General features: G+C 48.0%; 1 protein-coding gene across 5 annotated transcripts in view; it reads right to left on the bottom strand.

The window, feature by feature from the left end:
* Window positions 1–20,493, bottom strand: part of RC3H1 (ring finger and CCCH-type domains 1) — a 1,368,452-nt gene that overhangs the window by 269,779 nt on the left and 1,078,180 nt on the right. For all 5 annotated transcript variants that reach the window (XM_069641098.1, XM_069641097.1, XM_069641095.1 and 2 more), the window contains one exon: window positions 4,678–4,768. In XM_069641098.1, the coding sequence (XP_069497199.1) occupies window positions 4,678–4,768 (91 nt within the window). The remainder of the gene's footprint in view (window positions 1–4,677; window positions 4,769–20,493) is intronic.

Below are 20,493 nucleotides of genomic sequence, written 5' to 3' on the forward strand. Positions count from 1 at the left end.
TTAGATTATTTTCATTGGAGAAGAGATAGTTTATTCAGCATCCTCTGTGATCCCAAAAATACATTAGTAAACTGCTCATCCTGCAGCATTTATCCCATCCAGCACCACCATTTCACCCTAGGCAGCCCAGGTTGCACATCTGCATCAGCGCCAACATTGATTTAGCAAAACAAAATGTCGGGCGTGATGTGGCGCCACAACGAGGCTGAGCGCCCTCGTGGTTGCTAAGCAACCAGTGTTTTGAAATTGCCCCATATCCGCCGACAGGCAGAAGAGCTGGCCCCATCGAAGGCCATCTAAGGCCCTGCTTGCCCCTGTTCGCGCTATCTACCACACATAAATCATATCCTCTGAATGCTTTACTTCTTGTCCAGACACTAAAGCTCCCAGACTCATTAAGCAATTGATTGCCTTCATCAGCCTGTAATGACATTTCGCACATTGCTGCCGCTCACCATGTATAATTATGGACTGTAGTGATATCTGCCCTTTGCCGTTTACTCACTGTGCAAACCACTGCTAATATTATGCTCAATACTGCTCCATAGTCTGCAATGATATTTTGGTCACTGTTGCTCTGCAGCCTGTAGTGCTATCTTTCCCAATGCTGCTCAGTAGCTTGCAATGATATTTTGGTCACTGCTGTTCCGTAGCCTGTAATGCTATTTTGCCCACTGCAGCCTGCTATCTACGTGTAATAGTGGACCGTAGTGATATCTGCTCACTGCTGCCTGCCCACTATGTTAATTGCAGCTTGCTGCAACACCTGGCCTCTGCTTTCCCACCCGCACCATGCTGCTCAATCTCACAAGTAAGCTTGATTGGAAGATACTCACCAGTCGCTCAACCTCCATCACCACAGCATTTGCTCTCTTACTCACTCTAGCCACCCATCACCATATCATTACACTCACTAACTCTCCCTACCTTCAACCACCACTGCACCACTCCACTCCCCAACTTCACACCATCATGTCCAGCCTCATCAACACCCAACAACCTCTAAGCCCACACATAGTTACCTCATGCTCACCAGACTTAGAACCAGAACTCAACCATTAGATCTCATTTACTTTTCCATCTCCACAGCTCACCCTAATCTCTGCCTAGGCTCCCGTTCCTCGCTCAATCGCACCACACACAACTCATACACACTCACATACAGAAATTCACTCCCACAACACGCCTGACGCAGGCCGCATCCATGCCAGCATCAAGCCCAATTCCGCACCCACTCCACACCTTAAATGTGCCCTCCTCAATGTTCGATGACTTCCAGCACACGCCCTAGAAATATCTTTCCAACCAGAACCTCTACTTATTGGACATCACAGAAACATGGCTACATGACCCTGTGGTCGCTCTCTCACTCCACCATGACTACACCATTTTCAGACAAGACAGACGAGGTCGCACAGGAGTAGCAGCCCTCATCTTTAAAGAAACCCTTGCATTCAGACCCCATCTGTCAAGCTTGCACTGTCCCCAAATAACACCACCAACATACACTACTATATCCCGCCCCCCCTGGCCTCCCATCAGACTTCCAGGGACACCTCACCCACCTACTCAGCGATAACATCAAAGCGTCTACTAAGACGATTCTACTTGGAGACCTAAACTTAGGATTTAATGACTCCAATGACAAAGCCGCCATCTCCCTCATTGAAAAGCACACCGACCTAGGATTCACACAAAAAGTCTCAACCCCTACACACTCCAAAGGCTGCACCCTTGATTAGGTTGCAGACAATAATTGTTTCACCACTGTCACAGCCAACACAGCCTTGGCATGGACAGACCACAACTGTATTGTGTTCACTTTACCCTTTTCTTCCACGCCAAAAATCCACACACCGGCCCCCACTGCTCAAGTAAGAAGCTCCAAAAAACTCACACAGGATAACCTACAACCTTACTTTAACATCCCGGCACTAGCCCCACCTTTCTCCAACGATCCGAACACCTTAGCGGACATATACAAAGATACCCTCTATACAGCCATCAATGCCTTAGCACCACTTGAATACAAAAAGGAAAAAAAGTCGCTACACAAAAAATCCTGGATCACTGAGGAACTACAGTCATTCCGCTCCCTTAAAAGGGAGGCTCGGAAAAGCTGGCAAACCAACCCCAGCGACAACACTAAGAATTGCTTTAACCTCATCTCCCGCCAGTATGAAGATGCTATTATTAAAGCCAAAATAAACTCCAATGCCAACTCACAATCTAAGGAAATCTTCGCCATCTTCAATGAACTCACCTCTCCTCCAAACACTCCAGATGAGATCATCAAAGATGAAGCATGGTGTTCCAGTATCCAATCTGCCATGCTCAATCAAATTGAACTCCTCCAAAAAAAAAATTAAGGACCACTACAAAGCTCTCTCTACCTCACCATGCCAAGCCTACACTATTTGACCCCACCTCCCCTACACCAAACTCTACCAAACCTCTTTTCACTTTCAGAGACACTGAACCCCGAAGACATCAGCCTCCTCCAAAACCTTAAACCCTCCATGTGCAAAGGGAACATCTGTCCACCCAAACTCAAAGGACTGCACAGACCTCCTTGCCCCGCTCCTGACAGCCTTCATTAATGTTTCCTTCAGAACAGGCACCCTTCCCGCCAGCCTTAAAGCAGCATGGGTACGCCCCTTTCTGAAAAAGCCTACACTAGACCCAGCACAGCCCAACAATTATCGTCCCATAACCACTGTGCCGTTCCTCCTCAAGATCTTGGATAAAGCAGCCCACTGCCAAATCCAACAATTCCTAGAGTCTCACTCCATTCTCGGGACTAGGCAATCAGGGTTCCGCAAAGGTCACTGTACAGAAACAGCTCTGGTTGACCTAAAAAACCAGATCACCCAAATCATGGACAAAGGGAAGCCAGCCCTCCTACTACTTGACCGGTCGGCAGCTTTTGATTTGGTTGATCATAAAACGCACACCTCACCCAATCAGCTAACTTCTCAAATGAAGCAGCGCTAGGGATCACCTCCTTCCTAGAAGGCAGGGCAATGAAAGTATTCTCCAACATATCCAACGCTGCCCCCACCACCATCCACTGCGGAGTCCCACAAGGCTCCTGCACAGCACCCACATTATACAACTTGTTTACGAAGCCCCTCTTCGACAAGCTTGACACCCTAGGTATCACGTATACCAATTACACCAACAATACTCAGGTACTCATACCACTGACGGGCTCTTACAACAAGGACACCCAAGCTCTTCACTCTAGATACACCACCGTTCAATGGGGAGAAGACCGAAATCATATTAGGTCAGTTAAAAAACCACACTAGTCAAACTAGATTAACTGTACTCCAACTTCACCATTGACAATACGACCATTCCTGTCTCCACATCTGTAAAGACTCTAGGTGTCTACATAGACTCAACACTATTACCAGACAGGTCAGCGTCATCACCTCTGCCTCAGCCCACAGAACCAAACTCATCAATGCAATTAAACCATACCTATCAAAGCCAAACTGCCTATCCATAGCCAGATCCACCACTGGCGTTAAACTAGACTATTGCAACGCCCTCCTAGCAGGCACATCCACAAAAAACCTTAAACGAGTCCAAGTCACGCAAAACAATGCCCTAAGAACTACCCTGAGCCTTCCCAAAAGGGAACACATTTCCCTTGCCAGACAGGAAGCTCACTGGCTTCTAGTTCAAGAGCGCATTACATTTAAAATCCTCACTCACCCACAAATGTCTTAACCTCACAGCACCATCATACCTTGCAGTGACTATAACCAAATCCAACTCAACACGACACGACCCACTAGGACTTACTATGCCAACCAACTACACATTCCACGCATCAACAGAGCTGAAGCTGGAGGGCTGGGATTCCTCTACACAGCTGCCAAACTATGGAATGATCTATCCCCAGCGATCAGAGCGGAAAACTCTCCCTGCCTTCCAGAAAAAATCAAAACCTTCCATTTTATAGCTAACCCTCTGTATGCTCTTACCCGTGTAAAAGATTCTATGCAAAACTGCATGTATGTAACTGAACTTTTTGTCCTCTGTCCTTTGCCTGGAACTAAGCTGTCTGTCTGTAACAAGTGCCACGATGCTTCCAGGCTGCTGCGTGCTCTACAAATCTGAATAAATACAAGAGAGAAAAAGGTCTCACTCAATCCAGGGTAAAAATAAAAAGACCTAAAGTCCAGCAAAAGAGCTGAGGGTCTCGAAGGTCGAGGGGAATTTACACAGAAATGAGAATTCTCACCAACAAGCAGCACACAAATGACCCATCGTGCACTTAACACTACAGCACACAATTCACGGCGTAGCATTCCAAAAGCTAGCACAATGCTGCGTTTCATTCTTGTTGCTACTCCTGACCCTCTAGTCTTCTGAAATGAATACAAAATGTGTTGGCAGGAGTACCAACAATTCTAACATTCTAAACAGGAATAATTGTCATATGAATTGTGTCCAAACTATGGAATTGGAAGCTACTAATCTGAATGGGTGTGCTAAGAGGCAGAAAGAATTAAAATCAACAAGCCTCAAACATTTGAAGCAGCAATGCATTATTAGAAGACCTGCGTGATCAGTAAAAGAACATGCCAGACATACAGGGTGACAACAGAAATGGCAAGCCATTGCATCATGTAACTAGTCTCAATGAATGCAGAATCCCAATACCTCTCTGTGAAGTGTCCCTGAGTAGAGATATTTTGGTGGGTGTTATACGCAGGACCACCCCAGCTGCTGTGCGCGCCGTATGGACTGTAGTCTGTAAAAGAAAAAAGACAAGGTCTTGTACATGCTGAACTTCAAGTTCATACCACTACACCAAAGAGTGCAAGGATGCACACTGTGGCAGAAGAAAATGGTAGATTAGCCTTCTGAAAGGCTGCAAGGAAAACAAATTTGACATTGGTCGATCTGTGTAGCTCTTTATCATTGTAAACGTTACCGACAAACATTTACCTAATTCCCAAAGAAAATAATCAGTCAGCTCACTTTGTAAAGGGAAAGCTACACTTTGCACTGTGTTTGGCAAATGCATAAAGAAAGCTATAATCAAAAGATCACTTCATTATCGAAGATTCAGATAAAATGGAACTGCCATTTGTACACCATTGCATTTATTTGTGGGTTTACTTTTTATTTTTAGATAATTCAAAATAGAAGACATTATGATTAAATGCTCAGTCACAATTGCAAAGAATTCGGTATAATAAGTAATCAAGTACAAAGTGGATTCATCAAATTAAGATTGTTACATGACCTTTGAATTAACCCCAAACGCTGATTTCAGTAACTGACAAGGAACACACAAAGCTGCAGACCAGCAGACAATGTTTTGCTCCTAGAAGTATTAGACCCTTCTCCAATAAAACCTCTAGTACTTAGGACCGTTCATTTCCACCCACTGTCTGAGGAATTCAGGCACAGCAAAGAAACCGAATTCTCTGCAAGATTTCCCTTGCTCACTTAGTATTAAGATGGATTCCTAGAATCTAACCTGGTCAACACATTTTAGTAGGCTGTTAGGGAGAATACTAATTTCAGTGCTAAAGTCCTCCCATCTAAGAGGCCCCCAGCTCTTTTGCTGGACTTTAGGACTTTTTAATTTTAACCCTGGAATGAGTGAGACCCTTTTCTCATGTGTTTTGACCTGATTTGGATTATGCGTTTCCTCTGTTTTTGGAGTCTGGCAAACTCCATAGGCATCTACTTTTTGTATGCCGACACACAGCACCTCCAGTGCAGTGTTAGGCAAGAATTGATTTAGTAACCCAGTGGGAGACAACACAACACTTGTCCTCTTGGTATTAGGTAACCCACCTTTTGGTATATGTCTGTATTACACAAGTTGGTAGAGTGAATGAGCAGCCAGGCTCATCTCAAGAGGGGTAAAAGTGAGCTGTAGCAATGAAATTCACAAATACAAGTAGCCAAGTAACACTTACACTCAAGGTTTCAGATATGACAATGCATTACTTACCGTAAAAGCATTTCTGATGGTTGTATCTGCTTAGATTCACATGCTGTGCATAGGTCCGACATCCAGTGGTCACTGCGGAGTATTGCATTTTGTTTTTCGTAGTCGAAAAGGGGACGTCGACAAGGCGTGTCTGTAACACTATCCCTATAGTGACGTGTGTTGTACCCACAATCCCTCACGCGTCGAGGTCCCTCTGTTTGTATTTTTCTGCCCTGAGGGAGCCTTCTAGACATGAGTGAGTACAGAAAAGAGAGAAATATAGAAAGATGTCTATGTTCCTTCCATCCAAGCGGGGAGGAAGGGTGGGCGCATGTGAATCTAAGCAGATACAACCATCAGAAATGCTTTTACGGTAAGTAATGCATTGTCTTCTGATGTTTGTTAATCTGCTTAGAATCACATGCTGTGCATAGACTAGCGAGCAGTACCCGGAGTTGGCGGTGGGTTATGAGAAGGAACAGTAGAGAAAAGATGTCTTAATACTGCCTGCCCCACCTGGGAGTCAGATCTAGAGTGTGCATCTAGACAGTAGTGTTTTGTAAAGGTGTGCACAGAACTCCAGGTAGCCGCTTTGCAGATGGACTCAAGGGGAACATTTGCAATGAATGCTATGGACGCCCCCGTGCCTCGAGTAGAATGTGCTCTTGGCCTAAAGGGCAGTTCTCTCTTAGCAAGAGTATAGCAGAGAGTGATGCATTGAACAATCCATCTAGAAATAGTGGACTTTGAAACTGCATCCCCTTCTCTTCCTGCTGCCACCGAGACGAAGAACTGATTAGTCTTCCTCAGTGGTCTGGTTCTTTCCATGTAGAACATGACCGCCCTGCGGACATCTAGTGTGTGCAGAGTCCTCTCTCCCAAGTTGGAAGGGTTTTGAAAGAACGCTGGTAGTTCTATCGACTGGTTTACGTGGAATTTTGAGATGAATTTTGGGGCAAACCTTGGGTGAGTGCGTAGAACCACTTTATCTTTGTGAACTGTAACAAAGGGGTCTAGAACAGAAAGAGCCTGTAGTTCACTTACTCTCCTGATGGAGGTGATAGCTATTAGAAAAGCAGTCTTAAGAGTGAGGTCTTTAAGAGATGCTTTGTGCATGGGTTCAAATGGTGAGCCCATGAGTTTGGTAAGTACCACGTTAAGGTCCCATCCGGGAGCTGGGTCAGCTATCGGGGGGTGAATTCTCTTTATTCCCTCCATGAAGGCCTTTATAACAGGGATCTTCCACCACGACACTGAGTTGGGAAGTGGTGTATGCAGAAAGTGCCGCTAGGTGGACTTTAATGGAATTGAACACTAGACCTGAATCCAATAAGTGGGTCAGGTATAGAATAATATGTGTGGGAGAGCAGTCAATTTGGTTGATGCTCTTTCCTCTGCACCAAATGACAAATCTCTTCCATTTGCTAGAATAGCAGTGGCGAGTGTTAGGTTTTCTGGCCTCCCTGAGGATGTCCATGCATCTCTGCGGGAGCTGTAGATGTCCAAATTCTATGATCTCAGGAGCCAGGCTGCTAAGTTCATGTTCTGGGGGCATGGATGCAGAGTCCTGCCCCTGTCTTGTGACAGCATATTGTACGGGCAGGGGAGTTTCACTGGGGGAGATAGAGACATCTCCATCAAGTGAGCGAACCATGGCTGCCGGGCCCACATAGGAGCCACCAGTATCATGGTTACTTGTTCCTGGTGCATCTTGTGCACTACCTTGTTGAGAAGGGGAGTCGGGGGAAAAGCGTAAACAAATCTCCCTGACCATTGAATCGACAGACCGTTCCCCTTGGATTGGTTCTGGGGGTACCTGGAGGCGTAACTTTGGCATTGTGAGTTCTCCAGGGTTGCGAACAGGTCTATTTCTGGGAACCCCCATTGCGTGAAGAAGTCGAAGACGATGTCTTCGTGCAGTCGCCATTCGTACTCTTCGGGCAGGGGGAAATCTCTGCTGAGTTTGTCTGCCAGCAGATTGAGTTCCCCTGGTACATGTTGTGATAGAAGGAACATATTCTGTTTGAGAGCCCACTTCCATATGTTTTGGGCCAGTTTGGACAGTCCTGGAGAGTGGGTTCCCCCCCGTTTGTTGATGTAATACATGGCTGTGGTGCTGTCTGTAAGGACCATCACTGTCCTGCCCTGTAGGTGTTCCTTGAAGGCTTTTAGCGCCTTGAACACCGCTAGTAGCTCCAGAAGATTGATGTGTTTGGATGCTACGTTCGGAGTCCACTCCCCGTGAGCAGTTTGATGGGATAGGTGAGCCCCCCCCATCCTGTGAGGGATGCGTCTGTGGTTAGAGTGGCTTCCGCCGCGGGTGTGGCAAAAGGTTTCCCTTTTTCTAGGTTTTCCTTTGTCCACCATCGTAGCGAGAGAACTAAGGCCTGCGAGACCACTACTAGGTCGTCCCATAGTCCGCTGGCCTGACACCACTGGCTGTTGAGCCACTCCTGCATTGGGCGCATGCGCAGGCGCGCGTGAGGTACCAAATAAATACACAACGCCATCATGCCTAGCAAGCGCATTGCTTTGCGTACCGTCACCTCTCGACCGGCCACATATTGAGGGATCTGAAACAACATGTTTTGGACCCTCTCTTTGGAGGGGAAGACGAGGCCGTCCTTTGTTTGAATTAGAGCCCCTAGGAATTGTTTGATTTGGCTGGGGTCTAGGCTGGATTTCTTTTCGTTGATGGAGAAGCCCAACTGGAACAAAAGGTCTACAGTCTTCTGGGTATTGGAGAAGCATGTTTCGTAAGAATCCCCTGTTATGAGCCAGTCGTCGAGGTAAGGGTAAACTGGGATGGACAACCTGCGCAGGTGGGCCGCTGCCACTGCCAGTACCTTCGTGAATACCCTCGGTGCTGATGCTATCCCGAAGGGTAGCACTCTGAACTGGTAGTGTTTGCCCTCTATCATGAACCGGAGGTATTTTCTGTGCGCTGGCAACATTAAAATATGAAAGTATGCATCTTTCATGTCCAATGTTGTCATGTAATCTCCCTGTGATAGCAGTGGGATTACTTCCTGTAGGGTCACCATACAAATTTTTTGGGGTTTGATGAACTTGTTCGCTGGGCGCAGATCTAATACAGGGCGCATGGTTAGGTCCTTTTTGGGTACAAGGAAGTACACTGAATAAATACCTTCCGTTACCTGAGATAGAGGCACGACCTCTATGGCTCCTTTTTCCAGCAGTTGTTGTACTTCTTGCAGAAGTATGGCAAGATGTTCCGGTGACATGCGTCGTCCCCTCGGGGGTTTGTATGTTGGGGAACTGTTGAATTCGATGCAGTATCCGTGGGCTACGGTGGAAAGTACCCAGCGGTCTGATGTTATACCCTCCCATGCTGGAAGAAAGGATGTTATCCGGCCCCCGACCGGTGTTGCATGGGAGGGGACGCGAATCTTCGCGTCACTTGGTGTTGTTAGGGGCTTGGGAACCTCTGGGGGTGGACCCTCGCCCTCTTCCTTTGCCCCGGCGCTGTCCTCTTTGGCTGTACTGGCCACTATTGGTCTGGAAATTGGTGGCAGGGTACTGTTGCTGCTGGTTTTGTTGTTGGCGTTGGCCACGAAAAAAGCGTTTATTGCCATAGCCGCGCCTGGTAGCGGGCTTAGAGATTTGGTCAAGAGTTTTGATCGTATCGAACTCTTTTTTAGCCATCTCCAGAGCCTCATCCACCGCTTTCCCGAAGAGGTTTGAGTCTTCAACAGGTTTATTTATTAAAGACGCCTGTGTCTCCGGTTTGAACCCTGAGTTGCGCAGCCATACGTGCCGTTTTAGGACTATTCCCTGAACTAGGGAACGTCCCGCAGTTTCTGCCGCATCCAGAGAGCTCTTTACAATACTCTGGTTGACCTGGGTTCCTTCGCCAATAGTTGAAAGCAGGCGTGTACGTAATGGTTCCGGCGCTTCTTCGGCGTCTTTGCGCAGTTTGGCCCACTGCGCGTCCGCATAGCTAGCGAGCAAAGAATTGTTGTTGGCAATTCTTGCCGAAAAGGCAGCCGAGGATGTAATTCTTTTTGCAAGGGCATATAGCCGCTTGCCCTCCTTGTCAGGTGGCGCCTCACTGGTGGAAAGTGGTACCCCTGCCCTCTTTCTTGTGTTGGTTACTACCAGGGAATCCGGAATGGAATGTCCCCTGATGTACAGCGGGTCTGAGGGTGAAGGAGTGAAAAGTTTTTCAATTCTAGGATTAACCCCTCTGATTAGTGCGGGTGTGGACAGCGAAGGGATGATTCTTCTCTTCACCGAAGCGAGGAGGGGAATTGTCTGACTGACCGGGGGTTTCTCCTTAATTACCCTTTCTACAAAGTCTAATTCAGGGGAGAGCTCCCCAGTGTCCAGTTCGAAGTGTGCTGCTGCTCTGCGCAACAGGGCATTAAATGTGGGTTGATCGTCAAAGGGAGACGTATTTCTAACAGGTGAAATGTCGGGAGGATTTAGGTTTAGGACATCAGTGTCGGAATATATTGATGGTGATTGCCAGGGGTGAGAAGGTCCTTCTTCTGGATTTTCCCCGAAGCCTTCTTCTACCAAGTCTGGGCTGTCTTCCAGACCTTCCTCCTGGTTCAGTCCATCTTCCTCGTCCATAAAATCATCCTCTTCCTCAAGATAATGTTCTTCCCCAGTGAGGTCATACACACTGTGGAAGCCTGAGGCTGTGTCCTGGTGAGGATTGACTAATCTTGGAATTTTGGCTCTGGGGTCCTCCTGAGGCCCTTCTCTTATTCTCTTTGGAGTGGGAGGGTTTTGGGCATTCATAAACCTCTCCATTCTTTCCATGCAGAGATGGAGCCTTTCCATGGTTTCATGGGGTACCCCTGAGCGGTCTAGTGGGGGAAAAGGAGTCTTGTAGTTGAAAACGACTCGACCTCTCCCATAACGTCGAGGAAAGTGTCCCGTCGCCCTCCGAAAAGCCTTCAGGTGTGCTAGCAATCCCTTCGACTGAAGGAGATCGTCCCTGTGTTTTCGGCGTGTCTTTCGGCGTACGCTTGTGGGCGTCGGCTACCACGATCATCGCCAAGCTCTCAGCGACTTGTTTGTCAGCGGAAAGCTGTGGTTTCGACGTTACGGGTGTCGAACGCTCTAAGGCGGCATGCGCCTTCTGCTGATGCCTTCCGGCCGATGATTTGGGGGCGGCGCCCTTATTTGCCGAAAGCCCAGTCGCGGCTGCGAGAGGGGCTTCGAACCCGAACGGTCCGAGGAGGCCGCCGGTGAAACCTGCGACTCCTTGGGTGCTGATGCTCTTTGCCTTCGGCAAAGAAGAGCCATGGGTTGTGTGCTTATGTGTGGTCTTGTGTGCGTCAGTGTCGCCGGGGTGTTCATCCCCATAAGCAGGGCGTGAGCCGAGCCCGTCGGGGCCGGGGACAGACGACGAAGCGCGTGTGCGCTCTTTAGGGGGGTTTACGACTTCCGTAGCGGAGGTCGTGGTATCACGTTCCTCGTCACTGTCGGAGGTAGCGACGGTGGGTGGAGCGTCAGCCTTCGACATAGCGTAGGCTGCCCACCTTTTGACCCTACGGTCTTTTAGAGTCTTCGGCTTAAGAAGCCGACAAGCCGTGCAACCTTCCTCCTTGTGATCGAGGAGCAAGCAGCGGTTACACCGTGAATGCTTGTCCTTCCAAGTAAACTTGCCCTTGCAAAGCAGGCAAAACCTAAAGGGTGTCCTCTCCATAGCCGAGGCAATAAAACGTGATAACCACCCCAAGGGAAAGGAAGGGGAAAAGGAAAGGCATTCTCAGAAAAGAATTAGAGATGTCCCACGACCCCCACTCTCCCTACTGTATATGGCCTGCGAGGCCAGGCCACGTGTTCGGCAACGCCGAAGGATCTCCTCCGCTCGTCCCCTCCGTCGAAGATCTTGCTCGGTGGAGACAGCTTCACAACAGCGTCGAGGGGGGGGATCGATAAGTTCTATATTAATATGGGAAAACGACCAAAGGTCGAGGAGATGAAATCTGCAATGTCTCACGAGGAGCTCCGCGTAAAGGCGACCAGTAGCTGGGCGGAAAAAAACAATCTGAGGGACCTCGACGCGTGAGGGATTGTGGGTACAACACACGTCACTATAAGGATAGTGTTACAGACACGCCTTGTCGACGTCCCCTTTTCGACTACGAAAAACAAAATGCAATACTCCGCAGTGACCACTGGATGTCGGACCTATGCACAGCATGTGAATCTAAGCAGATTAACAAACATCAGAAAAATAGTTATTTAACATCAGTTTTTAAATAAACGTTATTTGAAAAGGGCAATATAAGTAACTATCAAATTTACTTTAAAAACACTTCGAGCAGGGGTGTTGCTAGGGGGGGGCTAAGGGGGCTATAGCCCCTGATCTTTTGGTTGTAGCCCCGGATAGAATCTCAGGAGCTACAGCCAAAAGACTAGCTAGCCCCCAGTCCCAACAGTTCCAACATCAGCTTAGCCCCGGGTCTTTTCCAGACCTAGTAACTCCCCTGACTTCGAGAATCAGCACAAAACTAGCAGATACTCTTTAGAGATGCGTTTTACACACTTCCTACACCCGAAGGGGACTTCATTCACAAGGAGAGTAATGGCATTTATAACCTATCATATAATATAATATATATCACTAGTACACCTTGCAGAAAGGAAAGGGTAAAGGAAGGAAAAAAGTTAAACAGGTCCTTAGGGCATGCAAGTATTCTTAAATCTTACAATGAAGTCTAGAAAAAACCTTTCCCAGCAATAACAGCTTTAAACCAAGTTATCACCTCTGACAGACAAAGGTCAAAGGTCTGCAGGGAGCCAGGACAGCCAAAGTCAATTGGAGCTCAGTCTATGGTGCTGAGACACTTCTTAGTTAATACATGTCTTGTACAAAGATAAGGTTTCTGTAGAAAATCACTGTAGGGTCACAAGCTGTTACACTTGTGGAGGGTAGAGCTGAATTTAACTAACAAAAGAATATCTACTGCAACTATCAAATGAGAAGAGCAAAGCTAAAGACACCGAGGTAAGTACCCCATGTCGTAACAGTACCTCTGGTTATAAGAAGAGTGGTCTAGGTGGCTTCTGTCATGTTGCAGCGATGCAGATACTGGGTTCCTGGGCCTCAACAGTGGGGACAAGAGGGAGGACGTCTGGAGGAATCCTGCAGAAGCAATTTGGAGGTCGGCGGCAGCTACAGGCTCTTTTTGGATCAGAGGTACTTCGTGGTTTCAGCAAGCAGTAAACGGCACCACCGCAGATCTTGGATACCGGTTGGACTTCCTTCACTCCTTGAGTCCTGTACTCTGGTGAGGGGACTCGAGCACTGGTCGGTCTTCTGGAGGGTGCTGGGGAGACTCCTGGAGCTTCTGTCTCGTTGACAGATGTTGCATTCAACTATGGATTTCTTTGACCTCTGGCACTCGGTTGCTGCAGCAGCAAAGTAGTACAGCCAGTCGGGGAAGGTGGTCCAGTGGAGTTAGTCTCAGGGTTAGTCGGTCCCACTACCCCAAGGGAAGAAGTCCTCCCTTCCGGATTTTCTCTCAATCAGAAAAAGTAGTTTCAGCACAGCAGCAGGGCTTCCCCGGGTAATTCAAAGGTCCAGGAGGATGCTTTAAGCTTTGTTCACGGTTTCTTCGTCGGGTGTTCTTCCCAGTGGTGGACTCTGCATCTAGTCCCAAATCCCTCACCTTTTAAGCAGGTTTCTCCCATTCATGCATAGCCTAGGCTGTCACTCGAACATCAGGGTGGCTATCCTGAAAGGACAGCCAGCCAGCCAATCAGGATTGGGTGCATTCAGGCATTCTTAAAGTCAAAGGATAGGGGAGTTTCAGGAACCTCAATCACTTCCTACCCTTCCAGACACACCGAAGCCAGAGGTGGGTTTCAGTAGTGAAGCCCGCCAAAGGCAAAATGAACAAAGGGTTCAAACCTGGCTTGGCGTGCAGAGTAAAACCCAAGAAAGACCTCACAAACAGAAAATGGTTAAAAAAGACCAGGCCATTTTAACAAAATGGTCACCCATGGGTGCTATACTGCAGCTGAGGTTTCAGACTGCGGTAGTAAAGCACAATTAAAGCCATTTGCGAATTCCCCTGGCGTGGTGAGTAGGCCCAGGCCCCCAGCCCCCCAGAGCATCCCATCTTTATTTTACCTGTGCTTTAAAAAGCACGTGCAGCGCACTCGGCGACTGCTTGTCCCAGCAAGCCCCACCGCTTCCTGACTCCCTGTGCCCGCCTCCCGCACCGCCCCCGCGACCGGATTGGTGCCTGGAAGCACCCAGCAACAGAGGCCCTAAAATCCCTGCTGGCTCGCCGCACCCGCGCCATTTGCGAATTCCCCTGGCGTGGTGAGTAGGCCCAGGCCCCCAGCCCCCCAGAGCATCCCATCTTTATTTTACTTGTGCTTTAAAAGCATGTGCAGCGCACTCGGCGACTGTTTGTCCCAGCAAGCCCCACCGCTTCCTGACTCCCTGTGCCCGCCTCCCGCACCGCCCCCGCGACCGGATTGGTGCCTGGAAGCACCCAGCAACAGAGGCCCTAAAAAACCCTGCTGGCTCGCCGCACCCGCGCCATTTGCGAATTCCCCTGGCGTGGTGAGTAGGCCCAGGCCCCCAGCCCCCCAGATCATCCCATCTTTATTTTACCTGTGCTTTAAAAAGCACGTGCAGCGCACTCGGCGACTGCTTGTCCCAGCAAGCCCCACCGCTTCCTGACTCCCTGTGCCCGCCTCCCGCACCGCCCCCGCGACCGGATTGGTGCCTGGAAGCACCCAGCAACAGAGGCCCTAAAATCCCTGCTGGCTCGCCGCACCCGCGCCATTTGCGAATTCCCCTGGCGTGGTGAGTAGGCCCAGGCCCCCAGCCCCCCAGAGAATCCCATCTTTATTTTACTTGTGCTTTAAAAGCACGTGCAGCGCACTCGGCGACTGCTTGTCCCAGCAAGCCCCACCGCTTCCTGACTCCCTGTGCCCGCCTCCCGCACCGCCCCCGCGACCGGATTGGTGCTCTGCGCGGCCATAAGGAACACTCCAGGGCAGCCCCCTGGCCCGGCAGCCCCTGCGGCTAAGGGCCCCAAGGCCAAGGGCGGCTCCGACATTGGCGGCTCAAAGATGTGTCTGCAGGTGTCTGCAGGGGACGCCAAGGAAGCCAGCAGCCAACAGACACCAACAAAAACCGTGAGTGTGGTATGGGTGGGGAATAGAGCAATCACTCTACTCCAGAAAACCCCCGCCACTCTATCTTACCTACCAAGAACATAGACTGCCATAATACTTACATGTCCACTCTTTATAGAATTGTGATTGTTAACACATCCACTCTTTATAGAACTTTAAATGTTAGCATGTCCACTCTTAGATAGAAGCACCAAATGTGATTGTTAGCATGTGCCACACTTGCATGGAATTTCTCAAGCTTAGCCCGCGTCGCATCTAGATAGAAATACGATGGTTAGCATATGCCACACTCAGATGAAATTTCTCAAGTTTAGTCTGCGCCAAATCTAGACAGAAATGTGACTGTTAGCATATGCCACACTTAGATGGAATTTCAGAAATGTGATTGTTAGCATATGCCACACTTAGATGGAATTTCAGAAATGTGACTGTTAGCATATGCCACACTTAGATGGAATTTCTCAAGTTTAGTCTGCGCCAAATCTAGACAGAAATGTGATTGTTAACATGTGCCACACTTGCATGGAATCCTCAAGCTTAGCCTGCGTCGCATCTAGATAGAAATACGATGGTTAGCATATGCCACACTTAGATGGAATTTCAGAAATGTGATTGTTAGCATATGCCACACTTAGATGGGATTTCAGAAATGTGACTGTTAGCATATGCCACACTTAGATGGGATTTCAGAAATGTGACTGTTAGCATATGCCACACCTAGATGGAATTCTCAAGCTTAGTTTGCGCCAAATCTAGGCAGTAACATGATTGTTGGCATGTGCCACACTTAGACGGAATTCTCAAACTTAGCCCGCGGTGCATCTAAATAGAAATATGATTGTTAGCAAATACCACACCTAGATAGAATTTCAGAAATGTGACTATTAGCATATGTGACTCTTAGCATGCACCACACTTAGAATTATGAACCTAGCTTGCGCGACATCTAGATAGAAATGTGACTGTTAGCATGTACCGGACCTAGATGGAATCCCACAATTGCAAGGACAGCAATGCCAACTAACCAACCAACTAACAATTCCATCCCTCTGCATACACCTCTCAAACTATAACCAAACACAACCACAAGCCTTAAACGCAGCAATCCGCACAAACTTCACAACAATGCAACAACAAAACAAACCACACATAGACTTGCACAACAGCACACGACGACTACGGACCATAAAACACCCCAAGCCCAGCCGACGGACCCACCGGGCTGAGGCTGCCAACAGCACATCACTGCTCTCTTGCACTTTTCCAGCTTATTCCTACTAACCCACCCCCCCTCCTCCCCTTTCAGAGCCGCCAGAGCGCCAGGGGACCACTTCGGTGGTGATAGTGCGCGGTACAAATGACCTTTAACATTAACAATGGTAGGAACATTAAACCACTGCCACCAGCCATCTAAAATAGTGAGCGTAACATAAAAAAAATGTCACTTTAGGGGTCATTGTTTACACGTGATTGCATAACTTGGTGTACTCTTTGTGGTACAACAGTTCTAACGCATCATTAGTGCACGTACTGCATTGGTTTTTTAACCTCTCATTACCTCGGTCACTAAAAATATCAACAGACTAATTGTTTCTTACAAGCCAGACTATAGTGAATGATACCTCACTTCTTTCAACTGAAAATTTAATTTACAAACCGAAATGAGCAATAAGTGTTCGGTCATTTACTTTCTGTATAGAATTGCCAATCATGAATGTACCTGAATGCTACAAATAGGAGACTATAAACGACCTTCCTCCTAATGTAAACCTTTTACTGTAATGCATAGAAACCTCTCATAGATGAGCCTTTATTCTGGAAATTATGTGTGTACCCTGATCTAATATACCAACATGTAATCTGATGCAGAGCTTGAACACTGATAGGCCTCTCCTGATGACATGATACTTTTTGCTTTCTTCCCTTTTTTTTTGCTTTGCAACATTATCTACCATCAACTGTGAACAGTTTAAACTAGGCTTCTGAATAAGAGGGGTCTCCCTTGAAACGCGTAATGCCACCACACATTGAACTGGAGAAATATATGTTTGCTTGTTGTCACATTGAAAATGTGTTTCAAATTCTCGTGTATTTTAAGAAATCTGTGTTCTCAGAATAATCTCTTGATTATCATATTTGTAATTGCACCTATTGAATCCATGTGTGGGCATATGTTAACCTCCATTTACAACTAATTACCACGTTTTTGGTGGATCGTTGACAGTGCGAGGGACGGGAGGGTTCCTACTTTTGGATCATCGATCTTCTTTCATGTGTATAACGGGGCCTTGTGCCAATGCCTTATTTTCCTCCCTTGCACCTATAATAATTTGAAACCAGCTTAACTGGACTTACCTATTTGAAATGATTACGTGTGCACCTATTAACCTATTTGCTTTTCAGTGCGGTCGAGTAGAAAGTCTAATTTCAAGAGGGGTCAATGTGAGATGTAGGGGAGTTACACAGATTCACAGTGACCAGTATTCAAATAAACTTACACACAAGGTTTCTTGATTAAACAACTATTAATTTAACAGTCAGTCTGAATAAGACTTCCTCAAAAGGGAGTAAAACGAAGCAACACACAAATACACTTTAAAATACACACACTTAGTTTTCTAAATCAGCAAATACCCATTTGGGATGGCCCACAGACACTACCTACACTTTCAGGTGACTTCAATAGCTAGGGTGTTGTGGACATTAATATATCACTGTTGCATTTAGAATATACGAGAGGAGTGTCAAAGAAAAGAGGTTTCAGAGTAAGACAAGTGATCACACAATTATTATTAACCAGGTAAGTACTTTAAAAAGACAAAAACAATGCAAAGTCAATAAACCCTTTCCTGGAAGGAAGGCAAAACACATAAGCAGAAGAGAGGAGAGTCATTCAGGGAGCCAGGCCTACCAAGGTTAATTTGGCAAAAGTCAAGGTGAACTGAAGCACTTCTTGCAGGTGAGTACGTCTTGCACAATGTTTTAGAAATCTTTGTAGCAAAAGTAGAATCAAATGTAGAGTCACAAGCAGTTAGGCCTATGAGTAGTAGAAGATGCAAGCAACTCTACAAGAGCAACTGAGACAAGTCTCAACTCATATCAGGTGGCACAACATGAGGCAAGTTCTCTTAGACTGTACAGTACCTTTAAGGTTGAAGAAAAGTGAGCAGATGGCTTCTGTTCCTGTGCAGCTCTGCAGATCCTGGTATTCCGGTGCCTCAGTCGTAGGGACAAGAGGGAAGACTTCTGGGGACTCCTGCACTGCAATGGGACGGTCACCGACCGCAATCGGCAATCTTCAAACAAGTGTTGAGCTCCTTGCGTCTACCGCAAATATCAACGCTGCAGTTCCTGACTGTCGAGAGGGGGCTTTCCTTGCATCTGGGATCCAGCACTCAATTGAGGTGGCTCAGGCTCGGTCAGTCCTGCTTCCTGGGAGTCCGGAGGATCTTCCTGGAACTCTTGGCAAGCTTAAAAGCAACCCACATGATCTGGTGTTCCTCTCCCTGGCCATTCGGTTCCAGCAGCGACTGCAGGAAATTCAACCAGCTTCGAGAGGATGTCCAGGTGGCGTACTTTGGAGTTGATTGGACCCACCAACTCAAGGGGAGAAGTTGTCATTGTGGGGCTTCTCTGTCATTACGAATTTGGAGCTTCAGCACAGCAGCAGGACTTCACCGGGCAATCCAACGGTCCAGAAGTTGCAGCAAGCGTCTTTTCCCAGGGCTTCACCGGGCAATCCAACGGTCCAGGAGTTGCAGCAGGCATCTCTTCCAAGTTCTTCTTTGGAATCCTTCATCCAGTGGTCGACTCTGCCTTCCAAGCCAAAAAGCCTCGCCTTTCATGCAGGTTTCTCCCATTCATTCCAGCCTGTCGGTCACCCAGCAGGGTGGCTGTCCTTGCCGGACAGCCAGCAGGCCAATCACCCAAGAGTTCAATCCTGTCTGCAAACAGTCTAAGCCCAGGGAGATTCGGGCACCTCCCTTGCTTCCTGCCCCCGCCAGACACCCTGGAGCCAGAGGTGGGCTTCACTCGTGAATCCCCCCCAAAGACAAAACGAACAAAGGGACCAAACCTGGTTTGCATTGCAGAGTAAATCTCAAAAAGGACCTTTCCACAAAGAAATGGCGAAAAAAGAAGACCGGGGCCATTTTGACAAAAATGGCACCCTTGGGTGCTTTACCGTGGCTGTGAATGCAACCCACAGTAAAAGCACACCAAAGTAGTTAAAAGTAAACCACTGCCACCAGCCATTCATCGGGGAAAGGGTCACATAAAATTGTTGGTTGCAGAGGCGGACCCGCAGGGCACACTTCCAAAGGCAAGAGTGTCCCTTGCTGCCACGAGGGAGTCTTCATTCCAGCCCATTGAGAAGACCCCGGAGAAGATGATGCCGGTCATCTCCTCGAAACCGTCTGAGGAGGAACTAGTCTGCCTTCAGACCATCCAGGAAGGCGAAGGTGACGAGGGAAACGTCTGGATCAGGCCCTATGACGAGGGCGGCGATGAAGGTGAAGACAACGAAGATACCATTGAGGAAGGCAACGGAGAGCCTCAGGGTGACGAGGGCCTCGGCTCTCTTCCTGCGCCTCAGCTTCCTATTTGCCCTCCACCTCGGCTGCCTCCTAGAGGCCTCTCTGTGGACATTTGCTCTACTCTACATACACTAGTATACTAGGATGCCTGTTACGCCGACAGCCCGCCTGCGGCGCCAGTGACGGCTGACCCTCTGGCAAGGTGGGGGGACCGCCAGCTAAGAAGAGAACGACGGTGGGATGGGGGATTTCCACATCACTGCCACCCAGATCCTCCCCGCCGGACGAGATAGGCTAGTTTCATGCGATGATCTCCAGAGCTTCGGCGCCCTTCCAGCTCGCGCCAGAGGAGGAGGGCTTCTTATAGCAGCGAGGCGAATAGAAAGACTTTCAGTCCCACTCTTGGAGGACATTTGGGACGAGGGCCTGTTCCTCATGAAGAACCCCTCTGCAACCCTGTTCAGAAGGATTTCTGAACTCTGACCTGGTAGTCAGAAGTTCAGAAGAGAAGGCCAACCCAGTTTCTTGAACAGGGTAATCTCTGGACAAGCCAGACCAATCAAGATAGCTTTGGCAGGTGATCAAGACTAAGTCTCAGGAGGGGGTGAGGGTGACTGAAATACCTCAATGAGCACACAGAGCAAGGACACTTACAAATTAGTCCACACAGGTGTTATATTAAAAATAGACACATTTTTTTACAAGGCCTTTGCAACATAGATTATAGTAAATCAATCACAGCATCACTAGGTAAACCAACACATCACAATGAATACAAGATATATACAAGACTATATGGGTCCAAAGGGGTAACTGCACGAAATATATGCTGACAACCTAGAAGGGAAGAGAACA

The sequence above is a fragment of the Ambystoma mexicanum genome, chromosome 1q, assembly GCF_040938575.1.
Source record: "Ambystoma mexicanum isolate Mex_15411 chromosome 1q, UKY_AmexF1_1, whole genome shotgun sequence".
NCBI lineage: Eukaryota > Metazoa > Chordata > Amphibia > Caudata > Ambystomatidae > Ambystoma > Ambystoma mexicanum.